At 35.6% G+C, this 21,462-nt stretch overlaps 1 protein-coding gene across 1 annotated transcript in view; it reads left to right on the top strand.

Moving 5' to 3' along the window:
* Positions 1-21,462, top strand: part of KCNK10 (potassium two pore domain channel subfamily K member 10) — a 135,678-nt gene that overhangs the window by 110,749 nt on the left and 3,467 nt on the right. The window contains exon 5 of the mRNA XM_053689419.1: positions 5,508-5,650. Coding sequence (XP_053545394.1) covers positions 5,508-5,650 — 143 coding nt within the window. The remainder of the gene's footprint in view (positions 1-5,507; positions 5,651-21,462) is intronic.

Here is a 21,462-nt window from a genome sequence, read left to right on the forward strand (position 1 = left end):
AACCCGATCGAATAGGATCGGGTTGATTGACACCCCCTGCTAGCAGCTGATTGGCCGCAAATCTGCAAGAACTGCTGGTGCAATGATAAATGCCGACAGTGCATGCTGTTGGCATTTATTGATGTGCAGCGGACAGGATCCGCTATATCGTATGATGTCCGCTCACACAATCATAAATATGCCCCTTAGGCCTGGCTTTTCCACCTCCATTGCCAGCCGTGCACTCAGTTATTAGGTTTGGTTGTCTTACGCAAATATAAGAGGAAGCTGGTGAAGTGGATCACACATGTTGCAGAAAACTATTTTCATTTTAGTCTATAAAACTATTTTGAATTTAATGATATATAACCACTTAGCTGCCATAGAAGTTTATAACACAGAACACCGTAGGCCATTATGGCACACAAAGAGTTAAATGTTGTTTTAAATAAATAACTGAAAATGTAAGATTTTTTTTCCCTTTTATCTGGAATAATTTACAGATCAGGGATCTTAAGCGTCATTAGTGGTTATCTCATCCAATTAAATCTGCTTTAGATTAATTAAACCCATTCCAATTAGTCCGAGCAGCATGCTGTTATGAATAGAGATATAAAGTAATGAAGATACACAGCAACTATCCTGGGAATTTTTTACAGTCTGATTACAACTCAGGTGGCACTTGAGTGTCATGATATACTGTGATATAACAAAGACAGTTATTATCTCACATATGGTTGGTTTTATCTCGTCCCTAAAGAATTGTAAGCAGATGAAATGTAAGATATACTTGGATATCGTGTTCCTCTTTACTTTGGTATTACATTTTGTAAACATATGTTTGACGCAGCGTATGGTTTTACATCAGAAACAAATATTTTATTAAGGTGACCAGATTTCCCAGATACCTAATTTGGGCCACCTCATAAATGTCAAAAATGTAATGTATACAGGCATGTGAAAATTATTTAGTTAAAATGAAAGCCAATAGTAAATGCTTTTGCTAAGATAAAACTGTTGTTATTCTTTAGTTTTAAAAAAAAACTTCTGTATTTTTCAGGGCTGTGCAATTTCTTTAGGACATCTTTCTTCATTAGAAGTGTCTTAAAAAACTCAACACAAGTTTACCTTAGTTGCTAACATTCCCTTCAGAGTGTCCACACCAAGCTGAGTTGTGTCAGGGGTCCATATGCTTTTCAGGAGGGAAAATACCTCTTTAGTGGCAATATCGGTTCCAGTAATCATTGTTTGTCATATGCCAGCCGATGTGCGCCAGTCCCAAACACATATCACCTGCCTCTGTATGCCAGCCTATGCTGTAAGTGTATCTACATATTTGATTTATGTTAAAGGGTACTAAAGTATAAACACACCAGAGCTCTGTCACCCTGATTTTCTGTAAAAGCAAGTGAAGGATCCCAGTAAAAAGTGGACCAGACTCATTCTACCCTCCTCAACCATCTTCATTCCTGACATCCTTGAGAAGGCAAAGATCAAGTGAACTACCACTTCCTGTCCAGCTGGGACAATTGGTGACAGCTTGGCCCTTTAAAAAATAGAGACAAACTGCCCAATAAGGGACAGACAAAAGTAAAAAATAAATGTGCCTGATTCAGATAAAGCATGTAGTCAGGGCCGTCTTTAATACTGACTGGACCCTGGGCAAACATTTTCTTGCCCCCCCCCCCCCATGCAATTTTGCTCTCCACCCCAATATCCCAAAAAAACAACTAAATCACTGCTGGGCTAATCATTAAAAAAAAAATTGCAATATGTGAAACTGGACCTAAGCAGTACTAATAAGTAAATAAATATATAAATTCCTCCACTCTGGATTCATTTAATATGCTTTTGAATGTGATACTGGTGTGAGGTTAGCTGGTTAAAGAGATTTAGGGCAGCCAACAGGAGCAAAGCAAGGTAAAGACTGAGACGGAAGCATAGAGGTGCAGACAGATATAAGTTTACTGACTGGAACAGTAGAACTACTATGGGAAGCTGTAAAATCTGAAACAGAGAGAAATAAAAACTATAAAAATAAACCTTACCTTAATGTGTGAAGTATAAGCATAACACTATACATCAGCCACAGCAGCACATGTCACTACTTTGCTAGGAACAAGTTCCCTCTCATCCTGCACTAGACAATGCTGCATGGGGGAGGGGCATGTGTACACTCACTTATTCTTTTCACTGACAACTTTCTACAAAACACTGTTTTCCTAACAAACATCAGTTAGTTGATCTTAGAGCCACAGCAGAAAGAGCAGGGCTAAGGGGACCAGCAGACTGGATGCTGTCTGCCCAAGGCTGCATGGATACAGATGAGTCACACAGCCTCAAGACTGAAGAGAGCAGTGTGTGAAGCTTCACAGATGCTCAAATCCTCATGTGCCTGCCACTCCAGCTTTCTGCTGCATGCGCCTATAGTGAGCGCTACCCAGAAACAATCTCCACCACCAGAGCAGTTACCTGGTGACAGTAGTAACCAAAGCAGGACCTTTTCTGATGCAGTGGGATTGACTGGATGCCTAGTTAGGGCTTAGCATCCAGTGCTGCACAGTGCACATCTAAAACAACACATGGCACTAGCTTGGAATGTCACATGACATCGGCATGGTCTGGCACAGTTTCTCACAAATAAATATAAGCAAAGAACTTTTGACTTGACTGTGACAATATTAGGACTGACTGTGTGTGTCCTCCATGTCACATGACATCAGCAGTCTGGCATGAACTAAAAAAAAATACAAACATTTTTTTTTTTTTTTTTAGGACTCTTGGGCCCCTCAACAAAGACTGGGCCCAGGGCAGCTGCCCCTTTTGCCCTGTGTTAAAGACGGTCCTGCATGTAGTTTTAAACACCTTTCTAATTCACTCATATTATGTAACTTGCTTTGTTCTCTTTGTATCCTTTTTTGAAGGAGCAGCAATGCACTACTGGGAGTTAGTTGGTAATTGGTGGCTGCACTTATATGCCCCTTGTCATTGGCTTACCCAATGTTTTCAGCTAGCTCCCTCTAGGTCATTGCTACTCCTTTAACAAAGGATACCAAGAGAATTAAGCAGATTTGAGAATAGAAGTAAACTGGAAAATTGTTTAAAACTGTCTGAATCATGAAATAAAAAAAATGGATTACACTGTAAAAACAAAATGGACTACACTGTAGTGGCAGATAATTAGGGGGCGTCAAATTAATTTTTGGACCATTGCAACACAATAATTCGAACTGGCTCTGGGGTGCACATTTGTAAAGGGATAAACACTAGAAATGTGCGATTCATTTCGGATCGATTCGGAAATTTCCGAATTAAAATAATGCCGAATCTACCGAATAAATCCGAATTAGTTCGGATTTATTCAGATTTATTCGGTAGATTCGGATGGCCACGGATTACACTAGTATTGTGCAGTATATTAGGTTATATCACTCTGCTATGGGTTACACCTAATATACAGTACATAATACTAGTGTAATACTTACCGAAATTCAGAATTTCCGAACCCAATCCAGCCGAATTTATTCGAATCCGAATAAATCCAAAACAAATCCGAACCGAATTGATTAGAATTTTTCCGAATTCGAATCGATCCGAACCGAAATTTGAAAAAATCCGAATCGATCCGAACCGAACCGAATTTTTTCGCCATGTACATGTCTATAAAACACAACTTGTGCATCCAATGTGCTTCTGAGCTATCGACAGAAGTAGATGCATGCATGGTTTTTGGGAGTGGCGAGTACCACTGTATGAGTTTGCTTAGTTGCTGATTGTTTTAGGGGTTAAATAGAAATGGGGGACTTATCAAAGAATAATCTGATCAAATAAAATAGAACGGTTTATTCTTTTATCTTTTTTGAGTACTTCATTTCTTGTTATCCCATCTAATTTATTCAAGTGAGTTTATTTGTGAAAATGTGAGCTATGCATTGTTACATGTGAATTCTCTCCTGTGAGTGGTGTTGTCCATTATGCCATGGAGCTTACTTGCTGTAAATGTAGAAAAATGTATATGTTTCATGAAAGAAAAAAAAGGACTAATTGAACTTAAAAAAACAAACAAAAAGAAAATACTTTCAGATTTTTTACCTGCAGTTCTTGAGGGCTAACTGACCTCTATGATTGGTCAGTTTGTAGCCCTTTAAGACTAGTGCACTCTTTTTAAAACCTTCAACTTTCCTGCATGAAAAAATATGGTTTATAAAAAATATAAAATAATGTGTATTTCAAGATTTGTACATTTTGGGAAAAAGAATAAATACTGTGCATACTCGGTTCAGAATTCCACATAACTATGTCTAAATTTTGACCTTGTCCTGTCAAATGAAAGTGTCAGTATTCTGCTGTTGGTTATCAGCAGATTCCACTTTGCAGGCACTTAAAGGGACACTGAACCCAATTTTTTTCTTTTGTGATTCATATAGAGCATGCAATTTTAAGCAACGTTCTAATTTACTCCTATTATCAATTTTTATTCATTCTCTTGCTTTCTTTATTTGAAAAATAAGGCATCTAAGCTAAGGAGCGAGCCAATATGTGGTTCAGAACCATGGACAACACTTGGTTATTGGTGCTGTCCAATCAGCAAGGACAACCCAGGTTGTTCACTAAAAATGGGCCGGCATCTAAACTTAAATTCTTGCTTTTCAAATAAAGATACCAAGAGAATGAAGAAAATGTGATAATAGGAGTTAATTAGAAAGTTGCTTAAAATCGCATGCTCTCTCTGAATCATGAAAGAAAACATTTGGGTACAGTGTCCCTTTAAGAGTAGAAAAGCCACATCTATGAATAGATACTAATAATAATTACATTGATGGTTTAATTATTAATATTAACATAAACATAGATTATGCATTCTTACATTTTTATTTATAACATTGTAAAGAACTTCAGTGCAGCAAATGTATTAATAGCAAGCTAAATTATTAGTTACATTAAAAGGGACTTTCCGGGCAAAATTTAAATGACCATAGACGAATAACATCTTTCAATAGAAACATATTTGAATGTTCATGTATTGGAAAAAATGCTTCTAGTAAAAGTTATTAGCTAGATATTCTCAGTGCACCAGCATTTTAAACATTGCAGCTGCTCAGAGTGCCAGTGGGGCTTGTATCATGTCAGCAATTAACAAATTGAGTCATTACTTAGGCAATCTGAGCAAGTGCTATGTATAAAATGCTGGTGCACAGTGCATACTTAAATACACTTTTAAAACAGCTATAGCTTTTATTAGAAGTATTTTTGCTAATACATACATATTACAAAAATGCTTCTATTTAAAACTAAACTGTATGTGGATTACAATTTTGGCTGGAATGTCCCTTTAACACATAATTGATGTAATATATTTTATTTCTACAACTACATCAATCTATGTCTCCCTCCCAATGTATATCCTATTTTACATAGTATGCTCATGAACTCAGCACATATTTCTTAGAATAGGCACAATGCAAAAGGCTTCAGTTTTCTTTTAAAAAATAATAATAAAAAACCTATGTTTTCATTGTTTTCTTTAGGAGGAAATACAGATATTAATTACCGGGAGTGGTACAAGCCTATGGTTTGGTTTTGGATCCTGGTTGGCCTTGCTTATTTTGCTGCTGTCTTGAGTATGATTGGAGACTGGTTACGAGTTATATCCAAGAAGACGAAAGAAGAGGTATTTTGCTGTCACTGTCTTTTATATCCAGTGTCACAAATGAAACACCTTTGTTGAAGTAGATGTATATGATTTTTAGTTGCTCAAATTAATATTTTCAGTCTCACCTTAAGGACTCTATAGCGACAATTTTACTATTACCAGCAGTTATGTTAATGATTTACAGAAACCACACCTATTTATTGTTTATTGGTCATTTTTATAGTTTGACAACTATATGGGTACAATTAATAAGCCTATTTGAAAGATATCAAAAACCATATAGTCAGCCAATTATTTAGACAGCAGACTTCAAAAGACAAAAACAGTTTTTCCAAATGTATATATTTATAGGAAATTGGTTTAATACATTGTACTGGGGTCACATAACCCAGATATGTTTTACACCAAATGTACCTTTAATTAAAGGGACGCAAAGACGCTGAGCATATCTGCTGAGAATAGTCAGGCACAATGTTTGTGTATCTGAACCAACCACCAGCTCAGGATTGTCTGTACTTTGTGACTCCATAGCTGACTTTAAAGGGACAGTCAAATTTAAAATTTCACATCACATGGCTATTTTTTTTATTATCTATTGACTTGTATTTTAACCAATTTGTGCAGTGTCAGTCACAACTCCACGGGATAGAGCACAATGCTATCTACATGACCCACATGGATTAGCAGTCTCTTGTTGTGAAAAGCTAATAAAAAAGCATGTGATAAGAGGCTGTCTATAGTGGCTTAGACACAGGCAGAAATTTAGAGGTTTAAATGTTATAAAGTATACTAATAAAACAATGTTGGTTGTGCAAAGCTGGGGAATGGACAGTAAAGGCATTATCTATCTTTTTTGAACAATAACAATTTGGGTGTTGACTGTCCCTTTAACCATTAGTTAAAGTAAACATGTTTGCTTGAGTACAATCAAATTTTAACATGTGTCAGGTTAGTGCGTAAAGGGTTAGGGCTAAAATAAAAGTTGCACCAAACACAACATAAATACATTAAAATAAACTATTAATCTTAAGACTCGTTATGTAAATATTAAATATGAAATATTGATAAAAAGATTAATATTAATTATTATAATTACTGTAACATATACATATATATTCTATGTATTTTTTAGAATATTTTAGTACATCTATATCAATGATTTACATTAATTATTAATATTTTTCAATATTTTATATTTAATAAATACATAACGCACCTTAGTATAATTTATGTCAGGTTAGTGCACATGAAGAATTTGTGTACTCCTATTGGGTTTTGGTGAGCATGTTTAGACATTTGCATGTTTATTTTTTTTGTTTTGTATTGGTATTACACAAAAGAGTGGAGAAAAAAAGCCAAATCTGACACATTCCACGCAAAACTCCAAAATGGAACTGGACAAAATTATTGGCACCCTCAATTTAATATTTGGTAGCACACCCCTCGGAAAAAATAGCTGAAATCAATCACTTCCTGTAACCATCAATGAGTTTCTTACACCTCTCTACTGTAATTTTGGACCACTCTTCTTTCGCCAACTGCTCCAGGTCTCTCAGATTGAAAGGGTTCCTTTTCCCAACTGCTGTTTTGAGATCTCTCCACAGGTGCTCTATTGAGATCTGGACTCATTGCTGACCAGTTCAGTACTCTCCAGCGCTTTGTCTTAAACCATTTCTGGGTGCTTTTTGACGTGCGCTTTGGGTCATTGTCCTGCTGTAAGACCCATGACCTCTGATGAAAAAACTTTCTAAAACTGGGCCCTACATTGCACCACAGAATTCTTTGGTAGTATTCCAATTTCATAATGCCATGTACACAGTCAAGACATCCAGTGCCTGAAGCAGCAAAGCAACCTAAAAGCATCAATGAACCTCCACCATGTTTGACTGTAGGGACTGTATTCTTTCTTTAAAAGCCTCATTTCTTTTTCTGAAAACAGTAGAATGATTGGCTTTACCAAAAAGCTCTCATTTTGTTTCATCTGTCCACAGCACATTCTCCCAAAAGGATCTTGGCTTCCTCAGGTAAATGTTGGCAAACTCCAATCTGGCTTTTTTATGTTTGTGTCAGCAGTGGGGTCCTCCTGGGTCTCCTATCATAGTGTCCCTTTTCATTCAGATGGCGACGTATAGTGCGAGCTGACACATTTGTACCCTGTGCCTGAATGTCAGCTTGAATTTGTCTGGAAGTTAATCGAGGTTCTTTATTCACCATTCGAACAATCCTTCGTTGTAATCTTTGATCAATTTTTCTCTTTCGTCCACATCCAGGGAGATTAGCTACAGTGCCATGGGATGTAAACTTCTTGACAATGTTGCCCACAGTGGACACAGGAACATTAAGATCTCTGGAGATGGACTTTGGTATGACTTTTTTGAGTCATACCAATACAAACAAAAGAAATAAACATGATAATGCCTAAACATTTGTAATTGCAACAGTTTTCTGACAGAAATGCATGGGTGCCAATATTTTTGGCCATGACTGTGTATATATATATATATATATATATATATATACAGTATAGTTTCAGAGTTTAGGGGGATGTGCACTCATTTACATCAGCCAGGGTTTCAGGAAACAATAATAAATTCCAATTTGTATTCAAATCCGCACTCACTGGACTTATAAACAAAGTTTTCTTTATTCAAGTGATGTTTCGGAGCTCACAAGCCCCTTCCTCAGGGAAAGGGGATTTTGAGCTTGAAACATCACTTGAATAAAGAACACTTTGTTTATAAGTCCAGTGAGTGTGCATTTGAATACAAATTGGAATATATATATATATATATATATATAAATAAAACGTCCCAAACTGGATTAGCCGAAAGCACCCCTTCCTCAGACCGAAACGTCACTTTTATAAAGCTTCTTTCATACAAGTCCAGTGAGTGCGGATATTTTTGTTGCATTTATATACATATACTATATATAATATATATATATATATATATATATATATATCTGATAATGTTAAAGTATAGATGTATAGGTATATATATTTATATAGAAATATATATTTGAAATAAAATAATTTTCCTGTAAGAGAAGAACATTGGAATGAGAAATATTAACAACTCCTGTTATGTTAGCACGCAAGATATAATCGTTAGGGTTTTTCTTCTGCGTTCTTCTACTTTGAAGTCTATGGGGGGGAAAAGCATGGTTGCGATATCTGAAGTCCTCAAGTTAGCACGCGTCTGTATTCACTTGTGTGCAATTCAAAAGTTTTACTTTCAACTTGTAATACACACGCTAACCCACATGCGCAAAAAGATTACATCTAGCGGTATTTACCCTTGAGCGGGAGCACTAAATACTGCACCACTTGTAATCTAGCCCTTAGTTTGTTTAAGCAATAGTCCAATAAGAAAATCTTTTAGTACATTAGACTATTTTAATATTGCTTCTTGATGTCCCTTTAATCTTTAGGGTAACCAAATAAGGGTCTGTGGGGTTTTTTCTTTAGAATTTGCATTTAAACTAATTGAATAGTAATCAGCTAGTTTTTTAAGTGGTGCATTTAGTTTCTACTGAATGAGCTTGTGTATTCCTGCTTATGCCAGCAACATACATCCTTATTAGCTCCCCTCTTGGTTTATGGTTTATTCTACTTGTCCTTAATTCTACTATATTTTACCATAGGTGTGTGCACAGACTTTTTTTCAATATTTAAACCAATGTTAAGTTAAAAAATATTATTCTCAAGCTAATACTTTATGCTAACTTTTTATTTAGTGTTTAAATTGACATAAAAGTAAAGATTAAACTTGTGTGGCTTAGATATAGTCTATAATTAAAAATAAATAAGAAAAATATTATCAAATGCATTCACTCTTTTCTCTTGGTATAATTTGTTGTATCTTAGCTACCTTGCACGAGAGGATACTCAGGTAGGCTCAAGGAAGTACACATCTTGAGCACTTTATATACAACATTGTTACAAACACTCAGTATGTCCTCATAGAAATTAGCTAATTTTCATCAAAGGATACAAGGATAAGTTTCTGATTAGAACAAAATATATTTACATTAATTGTTCATTAATTAACCCTTCATTTAAGCAACACTGTCATATGGCTCTGTTTCAATTTTTCTTTTTTTTCATTTGAATTTTTTTTAAATGTGTTGGTCCTTGTAATTTAATGTAACACATGTTTGAAACCGGCTGTAGACGTCTTCAAGGGATCGAGGGGCTAGTACAAAAGCACTCATAAAATATCATTTGTCACAATGCTTTTAGTAGTTCCCATGTGGATCGAGGTTGGGGCAGTGTCCTAGTCATGCAATCTTCATAATTGATCTTACGAGATAAGAAAATATTTGATAAATAGGCATGTGCTAAATTTAGCTGTATCAATCACAAATATAAAGAAACAAATAACTTTGTGAACTATAACGCTCTCTAGGAATAAGGATTTTTTTTCAGACCCCTTTCTTGACATAAAGAATATTGATCCTTTTCTTGATATAAGGATTAATGATCCTTGTTCAATCAATCGTAAATTGGTGTAAAAATAATTTTCAAGAAACAAAAATACATTTAACATTTTGCATTCTATGCAAACATACAAAGCATGGTAATAACAATCTAATGGCTAGATTACAGGTGTTGCGGAACGGCTATATCGCTGAAAAATTGGCCCTTGCATGTTACAATATAACTATCTTTAAATAAATAAAATCTTACCTGTGAAATAAAAAAAAAAAACTACGTTTAAACTTTAAATTAAGGATGAGAGCTTCTGAAATCCTAATGGCTGATTTGAACAGCCAATAGGATTTTAGAAGCTCTCATCCTATTGGCTGATTTGAATTTGAAGAATCAGACACCTTGCATTCAACTTCAGTTTACGACGGTGATCTTGTGAAGAGGAGGCTCCGCGCAAGGTGTCATCGCTCTCTAGGATAGTTCCGCTCCACGCCGCCGGGATAAAGATAGAAGACGTCCCCGAGATAGATGAAGGTGTCGCCGCCTGGATGAAGACTTCTCGTCGCCTGGATGAAGATGGATGTCCGGACATCAAGAACCGTGAGTAGATTTTATGGAGTTAGTGTTAGGTTTTATTAAAACATTTTGGGGTCGTTTTTTTTTTTTAGATTAGGGATGGGCACTTATAAAAGAGCTGAATGTCCTTTTAAGGGCAGTAAAAGAGCTGAATGCCCATTTCAGGGCAATGCCCATACAAATGCCCCTTGAGGGGCAATGGGTAGCTTAGGATTTTTTAGAGCTAGGCTTTTTTATTTTGGGGGTTGGTTGGGGGGGGTTATTTTTTAGGGGGGGGGACATAGTCATTTTTTAAGGTAAAAGAGCTGTTTAACTTAGGGCAATGCCCTACAAAAGGCCCTTTTAAGGGCTATTGGTAGTTTATTGTAGGTTACGGGGTGTTTTTATTTTGGGGGAACTTTTTTATTTTTTATAGGGCTATTAGATTAGGTGTAATTGTTTCATTTGTAATCTTTTTTGTAATCTTAGAGTTTTTTATTTTTTGGAATTTAGTTTTTATTATTTTTTGTAATGTTAGATTTTTTAATTTTTTTTCGTAGTAGGTTTTTAAAAGATTTTAATTTAGGTTTTTAATTGGTAGTTTTTTTATTTTATTAGAATAGTTATGTTAGGTTAATTTATAGTTTAAACTTAGTTTTTTTTAATTTCACAGGTAAGTTTTTTTTTTTTTTAAAGATAGTTATTTTGTCATTTTAATTTAAAGTTAGTGGGGTGTTAGGTTTAGGGCTTAATAGTTTAGTTTAGTGTTTTGTGATGTGGGGGACGGCGGTTTAGGGGTTAATAGGTTTAGTTTAGTAGTTACGATGTGAGGGGCTGGAGGTTTAGGGGTTAATACTTTATTATAGTGTTGGCGATGTAGGGGGCAGGCGGTTTATGGATTAATAGGTTTATTTAGGTGTCAGTGATGTCAGGGGTGGTGGATTAGGGGATAATAACTTTTATTAGTGTCGGCGATGTCGGGGGGCAGCAGAATAGGGCGTTAATAATTTTTATTAGTTTCAGCGATGTCGGGGAGCGGCAGAATAGGGGTTAATAACTTTTATTAGTGTTGGCGATGTCAGGGAGGGGCGGATTAGGGGTGTTTAGACTAGGGGTTTATGTTATGGTGTTAGGTTTAAACATAACTTTCTTTCCCCCATAGACATCAATGGGGTTGCGATACGGCGATCTCCATTCCGCGATCGCAGGTGTTAGTTTTTTTTTTCTAACACTTTCTCCCCTTTGATGTCTATGGGGGAAAGCGTGCACGAGCACGTAAACTCAGCCCTTGGCTTTTGTGCGGTATGGAGCTTAATGCACCATAACGCACAGCACAAGGAGGTTTTTCAGTAACTCGTAATGGCAGCGCTATGGAGAGTGCAACAACGCAAATTTTTGGTGTTATTTTCGCACCCTGTTTAGCGCACAACTCGTAATCTAGGTGTAAGTTATTATTGTTTAACAAGAGTATTAGGAATATTACAAGATACATAAAACCAACATTTTTTCTTTAATAATTTAGATTGAGCATACAAATGTAAACAGCTTTTCAATGTACTTCTATCAGGGTGAGCAAATGTCAACAGCCATATGTGTGCAGCCACCCAATTCCCTGCTAGTTCACAGTAGTGCATTGCTGCCCTTGAGCATACCCAGGTATGTTTTTCAACACAGAGTACCAAGATTATAGAAGTTAATTGGAAAATTGCTGCTTTGTCTGAATCATGAAAAAACATTATGGGTTTCACATACTTTTAAGATCCTCAATATATATCTAAAACGTAATTAAAACAATTTAAAGCTGCAGACAGACGTACATTTTGATTTCACTACTGCTTGCCTAAACGTATGTGTTTAACACAAATGCGTGTGTTTACAGATAGAAAACCCTTTGGGGTCGTTTTATCAATGACTTCGCCAGCCTTTGCCCCCCTACGACTGCAGGTTCTCACAGGAGAACCTGCAGTCCGTATTTATGAAGCAGACCGCTGCTTCCCTAACCTCTTCGCTACCTCTTAGGTGGCAAATTTCAATCTCCCCGGTCTCGTCTGACTGGGAAGATTGACAGCTGTGTACAGGCAAGGGGCGGCATTGCACAGGAGCACAAAATTGTGTTCCGGAAGCGGAATTCAGTACGCCAGAGGCAAGCTGCGATGGTCAGGGGCGCGTATGTACGCCCCTGTCCGTCGTAGCTTGATAAATCGACCCCTGTATACAAAGTGCTTGGGATCAGAAAAGGTTTGGATTTTGGAATAGTTCGGATTTTTAAATATTTGCATCTTTACAATAGGGCAGTTTAGGAGCAGGGATGGAACCAATATATTATGTCATTTAGACAATATTTACATGTCCTAATACAGCTTCTACATGTAACCTAAAGGTAGTTTTATATAATGTTTAATGCATTTGTATACACAGTACCATCAAAAAGACAGCACAGTGAGGTAATTAGAAAGGTAATAGTTGTTTTAAATAAATATAGACTATTATTTGCATTTTAGACACAAAGATCAAACCAAAGAAACAGACAGATAAAATTGTGACAGATGGGGGAAAAAAAGTAATTTCTGATCATTTTATTTTAAAAAATATTAATTAAAAAGTTTGGATTTCAGAATAAGTTTGGATTTTGGAATTCTGGATTTGGGGATTTGTACCTGTGAATGCCCCATATACCAAATTTTAAAATGCTTTAAAAGCTGTTTGTAGACACGTATCATTCTTTCCTGGTGTCTATGTAATGAACTTATTTTAGCTGTTCTCCTTATATCTGGGGTATATTCCATAATCATAGTTCTTAGCTCAGCTAATTTGTGACATTCTCAACTGTACTTCAATCTTTGAAAAAAAGTTTTTTTGTTTTTTTTTCAACACATTGGGTTGGATCTTCAGGATTTCATTCATTTACATTAGGTTAAAAGTCATATATAACAGGATTTTTTTTCCATTTTATTGCAGACCATTAAGGAAGCAAAAGTGAATCGTCTAATGGAAAAGGAAAATTTCATGAAAAATTGATACATTGTTGCTGATGACTTGTCTTGTGTGTTTGACTGAAAGTTGCTTTAATCATCTAACATCAATTCACATGTGCAATTAATCATTTCCATCATCATCATCATCATCATCATCATCATTTTTGTTTTTATATTTCCAAATACTTAAAAGATCATCATAGTGAGAAAAATACATGCTCCTGTTTGTTAAACACACAGTTAAAGGGATACTAAACCCACATTTTTTATTTTATGATTCGGATAGAATCATCATCATCATCAATATTTTTGTTTTTATATTTCCAAATACTTAAAAGACCATCATAGTGAGAAAAATACATGCTCCTGTTTGTTAAACACACAGTTAAAGGGATACTAAACCCACATTTTTTATTTTATGATTCGGATAGAATCATCATCATCATCAATATTTTTGTTTTTATATTTCCAAATACTTAAAAGATCATCATAGTGAGAAAAATACATGCTCCTGTTTGTTAAACACACAGTTAAAGGGATACTAAACCCACATTTTTTATTTTATGATTCGGATAGAACATGCAATTTTTAGCAACTTTCTAATTTACTCCTAGATGAATTATTCTTTGTTCTCTTGGTATCTTTATTGGAAAAGCAGGAATGAAAGCTTAGGAGCCGGCCCATTTTTGGTACAGCACCCTGGATAGTGCTTGCTGATTGGTGGCTACATTTAGCTACCATTCAGCAAGCACTACCCAGGTGCTGAACCTAAAATATTTGTATTCCTGCTTTTCAAATAAAGATACCAAAGGAACAAAGAATACTTGATAATAGGAGTAAATTAGAAAGTTGCTTAAAATTGCATGCTCTATCTAAATCATTAAAGAAAATATTTGGGTTTAGTATCCCTTTAAAGTATTGCTTGGGAGCCACACACATAGATTTGTAGGGTTGATATTGAATCTTTTTTTACTACAATGGCCTTTAATTGTCAACATGAGCATGTTCACGTTATTTGTAAATATGTTTCATAATTTAAATATTTTTTATTTTTAAACTCAGTTATCATTTAAAAATCTGTATTGATCATCATAACAAATAAAACTAAGAAATCATCATGTTAGTTAAAGAGACATTGTACACTAGATTTTTCTTTGCATAAATGTTTTTTCGCTGATCCATTTACAGTATATAGCCCATCTGGGAGTGTTTTTGTAACAATGTATAGTTTTGCTTATTCTTAGATAACATTGTGCTGATTTTCAGACTCCTAACCAATCCACAAAGTTTCAGATGTAGACTGAAGTCGACAGATTTCTCCTGCTCTTGTTTAAAGTGAAGGTCCATTTTGATGAATTAGTGCCCGGTTTTAATAAACCTATTGAAAACAAGGGCACTTTAATTAATCAAAATTGATATTTCACTGTTTCCTTCAAAAACTTACCTTTTAATTCTGAATGCCGCTCCAGCGATTCCCCCGGTCATCGGAAGCCTCTGTAGACGTCAGAAATGACGAATCAGGCTTCCTCCAATCACAGCTTCCCCCCCGGGGAATTTTGGCCTGATGCAACGCTGGGATTGGAGGAAGCCGGATTCATCATTTTGGACCCATGAAGACGGCTTGCGACGGGCGGAGGAAGTGCTGGAGCGGCTGCCAGGATTAAGAGGTAAGTTTTTGAAGAAAACAGTGAAATTACAATTTTGATGAAGTGCCCTTGTTTTTGAAAGGTTTATTAAAAACTGGGCACTAATTCAACAAAATGGACCTTCACTTTAAAGGGATAGAAAAGTCAAAATTAAAATTGCATGATTCCGATAGAGCATGTAGTTTTAAGACACTTTTAAATTCACTTCTATTTTCAAATGTGCTTCGTTCTCTTGGTATCCCTTGTCGAAAAAGAATACGCACATATCCTACACTAGTTGGAGCTAGCTGCTGATTGGTGCCTGCACACATTTGTCTCTTGTGATTTGCTAACCGGATGTGTTCAGCTAGCTGCCAGTAATGCACCACTGTTCTTTCAGCAAAGGATAACAAAAGAATAAAGCAAATTTGATCAAAGAAGTACATTTGAAAGTTGTTTAAAATGATATGTTATATCCAAATCACATATCTTTTTTTTTTGCGGTTTTCTATTCATTTAATTACTTTTTTCATATGCAGGGAAGGGGGGAGTGTCTGCCTGTTCCTACTTTCCCAGTCCCTTTTACTGTGTGTCCCAGCCTAACTTTATCAACAGTGCTAAACTGAAACTTCTAAGTACGTTTTTAAAAGGTTTAATTCTGGATTTTTAAATCAGTATCTGTGCATATTCTTCTTTATAGCAGTGTCTATTAACTGCAGTTATATAGAAATCGGTGTACATTGTCCCTTTAAAGCAGGGGTGTCCAAACTTTGCTCTCCAGAGGTTTTGGAACTACATTTCCGATGATGCTCAGCCAGCATTTTATCTAGCTGAGCATCATGGGAAATGTAGTTCCAAAACCTCTGGAGAGCAAAGTTTGGACACCCTGCTTTAAAGTATGAGACTGACTACCTCCACCAAAAATAAAAGAAAAAGAAAAATAGCCAAGAGAATTGCCTAGAAAAAAGTTATAGAATGGTAATTACTGGGGTTTTTTTATAATAAGAGAAGGGGTCTCATAGTTGATAAAATCTTGATAAATTAATGTGGTGTGACGTGATAATAGGAGTAAATTAGAAAGTTGCTTAAAATAGCATTCAATATCTGAATCATGAAATAAAAATGTGGGTTTAGTATCCTTTTAAAGGGACAGAAACTCTAAATATGAAAAAGTACAATTTTAACACATTAAAATATTTTTGTTTGAAAATGTTATTTTAAAGCTGTTAATTTTTATTTTAAATGTGAGGAAGTGCATGTTGGTGTGGAACTGGGCTGTACATGGATATTAAAGTAAATTCTTTATATGCATATTAGGAGGAACTATTCAATCCATTGTATTTTACTTTATAACACTTTACTATGGTTAATTAGAGACAGATAAAAATAATGTCCTGCATATATCAACCAATTGCTGGGCAACATATAGGAATGTTAAATTTCTACATTCCACAGAATTCACTTCAGCCTCTATGGGGAGTGGAAACACTATGATCTTTAAAATTAAATTACAGTAAAGGAAAGCAAAAAAAATAATGAAAGTATATTGTACACTACTTGTAATCAAACATTTTATATTAAAATTTCAAAGTGTTTATTGATTAAAATTATGAAAAATTATGGGGGCAAAATAAATATTAAAAATATATTGCAAACTTGTATTACTTAACTTAATTAAACATTTTATATTAAAGTCACAGAATGTCTGCTGTCGTTTTATCATTTGTTGGTTTATAAAACTAACATGTAAAATACATTAATATAATAATTATTTATAAAATATTTATAGATTAAAATCTAGGAAATAAATAGCTTCTTCTTCTATGAGAAATTTATTTATAGGAGAATATCCTATAATATAAAAGGCCAAATGTGTTTGTCCGAAGCTGTCATGCGCAGTAGAGACAGCACGAGGACAAACACACCTGGCTTTAGAGTCTACCTGATCTGCTGCGGCACGGTGATGGTGGGCGTGGTTGGGGCGGGGCCGGGCGTGATGGGGACGGGGACGGGCACGAGAGAGAAAGAGGGGAAGGAGATAGAAAGAGAGGGGAGAGAGCAAAAGAGATGGGAAAGAGCTAACAAGAGGGTAAGAGAGAGCAAAACTAAGGGGAAAGAGCAAAAAAGAGGGGGGAAAGAGCAAAATAGAGGAGAAACAGCAAAAGAGAGGGGAAAGAGCAAAATAGAGGGAAGAGAGAGGGGGAGAGAGAGAGCAAAAGAGAGGGGAGAGAGAAAATAAGAGGGGGAAAGAGAGAGAGCAAAAGAGAGGAGAAGAGAGAGAGCAAAAGAAGAGAGGGGGGAGAGAGGGGGGAAAGAGGGGGGAGAGAGGGGGAGAGAGGGCAAAAGAGAGGGATGGAGAGAGAGTGCAAAAGAGAGGGGAGAGAGACAGAGCAAAAGAGAGGGGGAGAGAAAGCGCAAAAGAGAGGGGGAGAGAGTGCAAAAGAGAGGGGGATTGAGAGAGCGCAAAAGAGAGGGGGGAGATAGAGAGCGCAAAAGAGAGAGGGGAGAAAGAGTGCAAAAGAGAGGGGGAGAGAGAGAGAGCGCAAAAGAGATGGGAAGAGAGAGCACAAAATAGAGAGGGAGAGAGAGAGAGCACAGAAGACGGGGAGAGAGCGCAAAAGAGAGGGGGAGAGAGAGACCGCAAAAGAGAGGGGGAGAGAGAGCAAAAGAGAGGGGTGAGAGAGAGCAAAAGAGAGGGGGAGAGAGCACGAAAGAGAGGGGGAGAGAGAGTGCAAAAGAGAGAGGGAGAGAGAGAGTGCAAAAGAGAGGGGGAGAGAGAGAGCACAAAAGAGAGGGGGGAGAGAGAGCAAAAGAGATGGGGGAGAGGGAGCAAAAGAGAGGTGAAAGAGCAAAAGAGAGGGGAGAGAGAGCAAAAGTGAGGGGGGAGAGAGAGCAAAAGAGAGGTGGAGCGAGAGCGCAAAAGAGAGGGGGAGAGAGAGCAAAAGAGAGGGAGAGAGAGCAAAAGAGAGGGGGAGGGAGAGAGAGCAAGGGGTGGGACCGATGTACTGCAAAAAATGGCCCGTGTGAACAGGCTTTAGGACTAGTAAATTTATATTTAAGAACCTGATTCTCCTAAAGTTTATTTGAAAAATGATGTCCCAACTCTACTCCACTTTGTTTTCATAAATTGATCTTCCCATTCTTAATCAACCTTAGCTGTTTGTTATACAACCTTTATTATAAGGTATCTGTAAACCCAGCGAGAATTTATATTGATTTTCTACATTATTCTGAGGAAGGAACCGATAGGCAAGAATTGATTGAGACAGGTACACTTTCCAATACTCATCAAATGCTTATCTTGTACTTATTTACAGTGTTAATGTCTTTCCAGCCTCACCGTACTTAGTTATTTTAACAATGTGTGTTTGTGTGAGATGAAACAGAATATCGGAGTCAGGAGGTTCTTATATGGGAATATGTTGTTTGTGATACAAATATAGGAATTTAGGTTTAAAATAAACAGTGAAATTATCATATGCAAGTATTTCTAAAACTGCTTAAATTACTTCAGATGATTAAAATTCATTGGTTTATCTGCTCCCAGTTATAAAATGTAAACTTGACCGCGAGACCTAAAGAGTTAGTGTACCCTATAAAGCAAAAGTAATTTCTATTGGCTGTCCTAAATAAATAACATACTTTTTGGAGATATTTTTTTTTTTAGCATAGGAGCATTTTTAATCTTAAAGGGACATGAAACCCAAAAAATTTTCTTTCATGATTCAGATAGAAAAAACAATTTTAAACAACTTTCCAATTTACTTATATTATTTAATTTGCTTCCTTTTCTTGTTATCTTTTGCTGAAAGGTTTATCTAGGTAAGCTCAGGAGGAACAAAAAGCTTATATTCTAGCTGCTGATTGGTTGCTGCATATAGATACTGATTGTCATTGGCTGACCCATGTGTTCATTTAGAAACCAGTAGTGCATTGCTGCTCCTTCAACAAAGGATAACAGGAGAATGAAACAAATTATATAATAGAAGTAAATTAGAAAGTTGTTTAAAATTGTATTCTCTATCTGAATCATGAAATAAATTTTTTGGGTTTCATGACCCTTTAATAAATAAGAGTAACACTATCGGTCGACAGTAAAAGACCACAAATTATTTAAGAAATATTAGACCGTATAAAAATCAGCAAGATTTAAATCTACACCATTATTATGGATTATTTTATTAATTATTTTAAAACTAATTATATGAATAGCATAAAAACAAATATTTAAAGTTTATAAATGGTAATAATAAAAAATATGCCAACTATATTCCCGAAAAACGTATAATAAGCCAACATAATATTATTTCAATATAACCAATAATGAAATGAAGCACTTGTCTTAATAGTCACATAAAAGGTGACTTAAAATTTTTTAAATAAGAAAAGAAAATAACAGTTTTACAATCTGCACTAGGAAGACAAAACAACTCAATATTAAGTAAATACAGTATTTGTGTGACATACATTGCAAGAATCAATTTTATACAAATTCTTTAATCACACAAACAAATTCTGTTAAAAGAAGCTTAAAAAAAAATACTTTCACTAAATATACTTAAAATGCTCCCAGACTCTGGGCTCGATGATTGAAAGCTCTCTTGACTGGTGAGATTATTAAAGAATGCTCGCCAGTCCTTCTATTTTCTTGGTGGAATGATCTAAACCCACTTTTTACCCTGAAAACAGGGTGTCTCACTAAGGGGCGTATACTGGATTTTCATATGAAATGTGTACAATAAAATTCATATTTTAAACATCATACAAAACAAATATTTGATTCATTCGCACAAAAATAAGCAGGGAAAAGTTGTATTGTTAAGGTGCATCAAAAATCGTAACAAAATTCTTCAGCAAAAATCGTATGTTACCAAAAAAGTAAAATTTGTATGTAATTTACACAGGAATAAATCAAATTAAATATGCACAGCATAAATCGTAATTGTAGTACACTGGATGTGCAAAAATCACATAGAAATTTTAACTTCTAAATATAAAATGCAAAGCGTAATTGTTGTTTTTTCGTAAAATGGACTGAACATGGGCGTTCCATGGGCGTATATGAAAATGTCTCTTTAATCCAAGCGTAATTCTATAAAGATGTTTGCACTGCAGATCTCACAGTTTTTTCTCGCCAACTTAAAGGTGGCGAGCTTTTCTCAAAACAATACGAACACTTATAACCCCAATAGAAAAACAATTGCATACTAAAATATAGGCAAATGTAAGATGTTCTCTGCAGAAAGCAGCATAATGTGGGTTAAATTGGCTGCAGGATTTTAGTTTTAATGTGCTCCCTCTGTTCCCTGCTAACTTCGCTCTAAGGAGTGAAGTGTCCCTATCCAGCGAGCTCCAATACTTTTAATTGGAGCCATCTCGCCACTGACAGGGACTGACCCTTTTTTACGATCATTGTACCGGGGAAGTCCTGCGAGTGTCAGCGAGAAAAAGTAGGTTTGAGCCGGCAAAGATTATATCATAGAGCCCTTTGTGTATCTTACTCTGAATTCAAAATCCATGACGCGTTTCAAGGACACAACCCTTCATCAGGTATTTAACATGAAAATACTATTAATCACTATAAAAGCCCAGCTATTTTGCAAGTGTTTTTTAATGACATACTAGTTTATAAATTTATACAAACAGGATATTGATTTAAAACCTTATCAAGTGAAGCAGAAACACAGTCATCATAATTAAGTCCTAATCATGGCAATATAAACTCAAGTCTACACATTAAAAAAGGAAGTGCTTATAATAGGACCATATACAAAATATGCAAAGCCATCAGTTTAATCTCCTTATACTACAGGTGTAAATAATAACTCAAATGCATATTATTGTAGCATGTTTAAATGGTTAAATTATAACAGGCCTGCAGTATTTTCCTAGGTGTTAAAAAATTAACAATCCCTCTGGGCGGTTTTATTGATCATCTGTAAGGACTGCCTGACCCATCATGAAGTTATAGGAATTATAAAGGTGCCCTGCAATAAATCTGAGCTAGTGGCTATTTGAAATAGGTTTATCACCTAAATGCTGGCTGCATATGTACGGTTTAATATAATATAATGTTATTGTGTCATTATATTTTAGATGTAACCATGAATAAATAATCTTTTTATACTTGTATTGAGGAGTTAATTACATGTGAAGGGTAAATAAGCTATTAAAGAACATTAAAATAAATATGACTTGTTAATATTATCAATTAAACACTGCATTGCAAACTACCTGCATGCA

Source organism: Bombina bombina, chromosome 1 (genome assembly GCF_027579735.1).
Source record: "Bombina bombina isolate aBomBom1 chromosome 1, aBomBom1.pri, whole genome shotgun sequence".
Taxonomy (NCBI): Eukaryota; Metazoa; Chordata; class Amphibia; order Anura; family Bombinatoridae; genus Bombina; species Bombina bombina.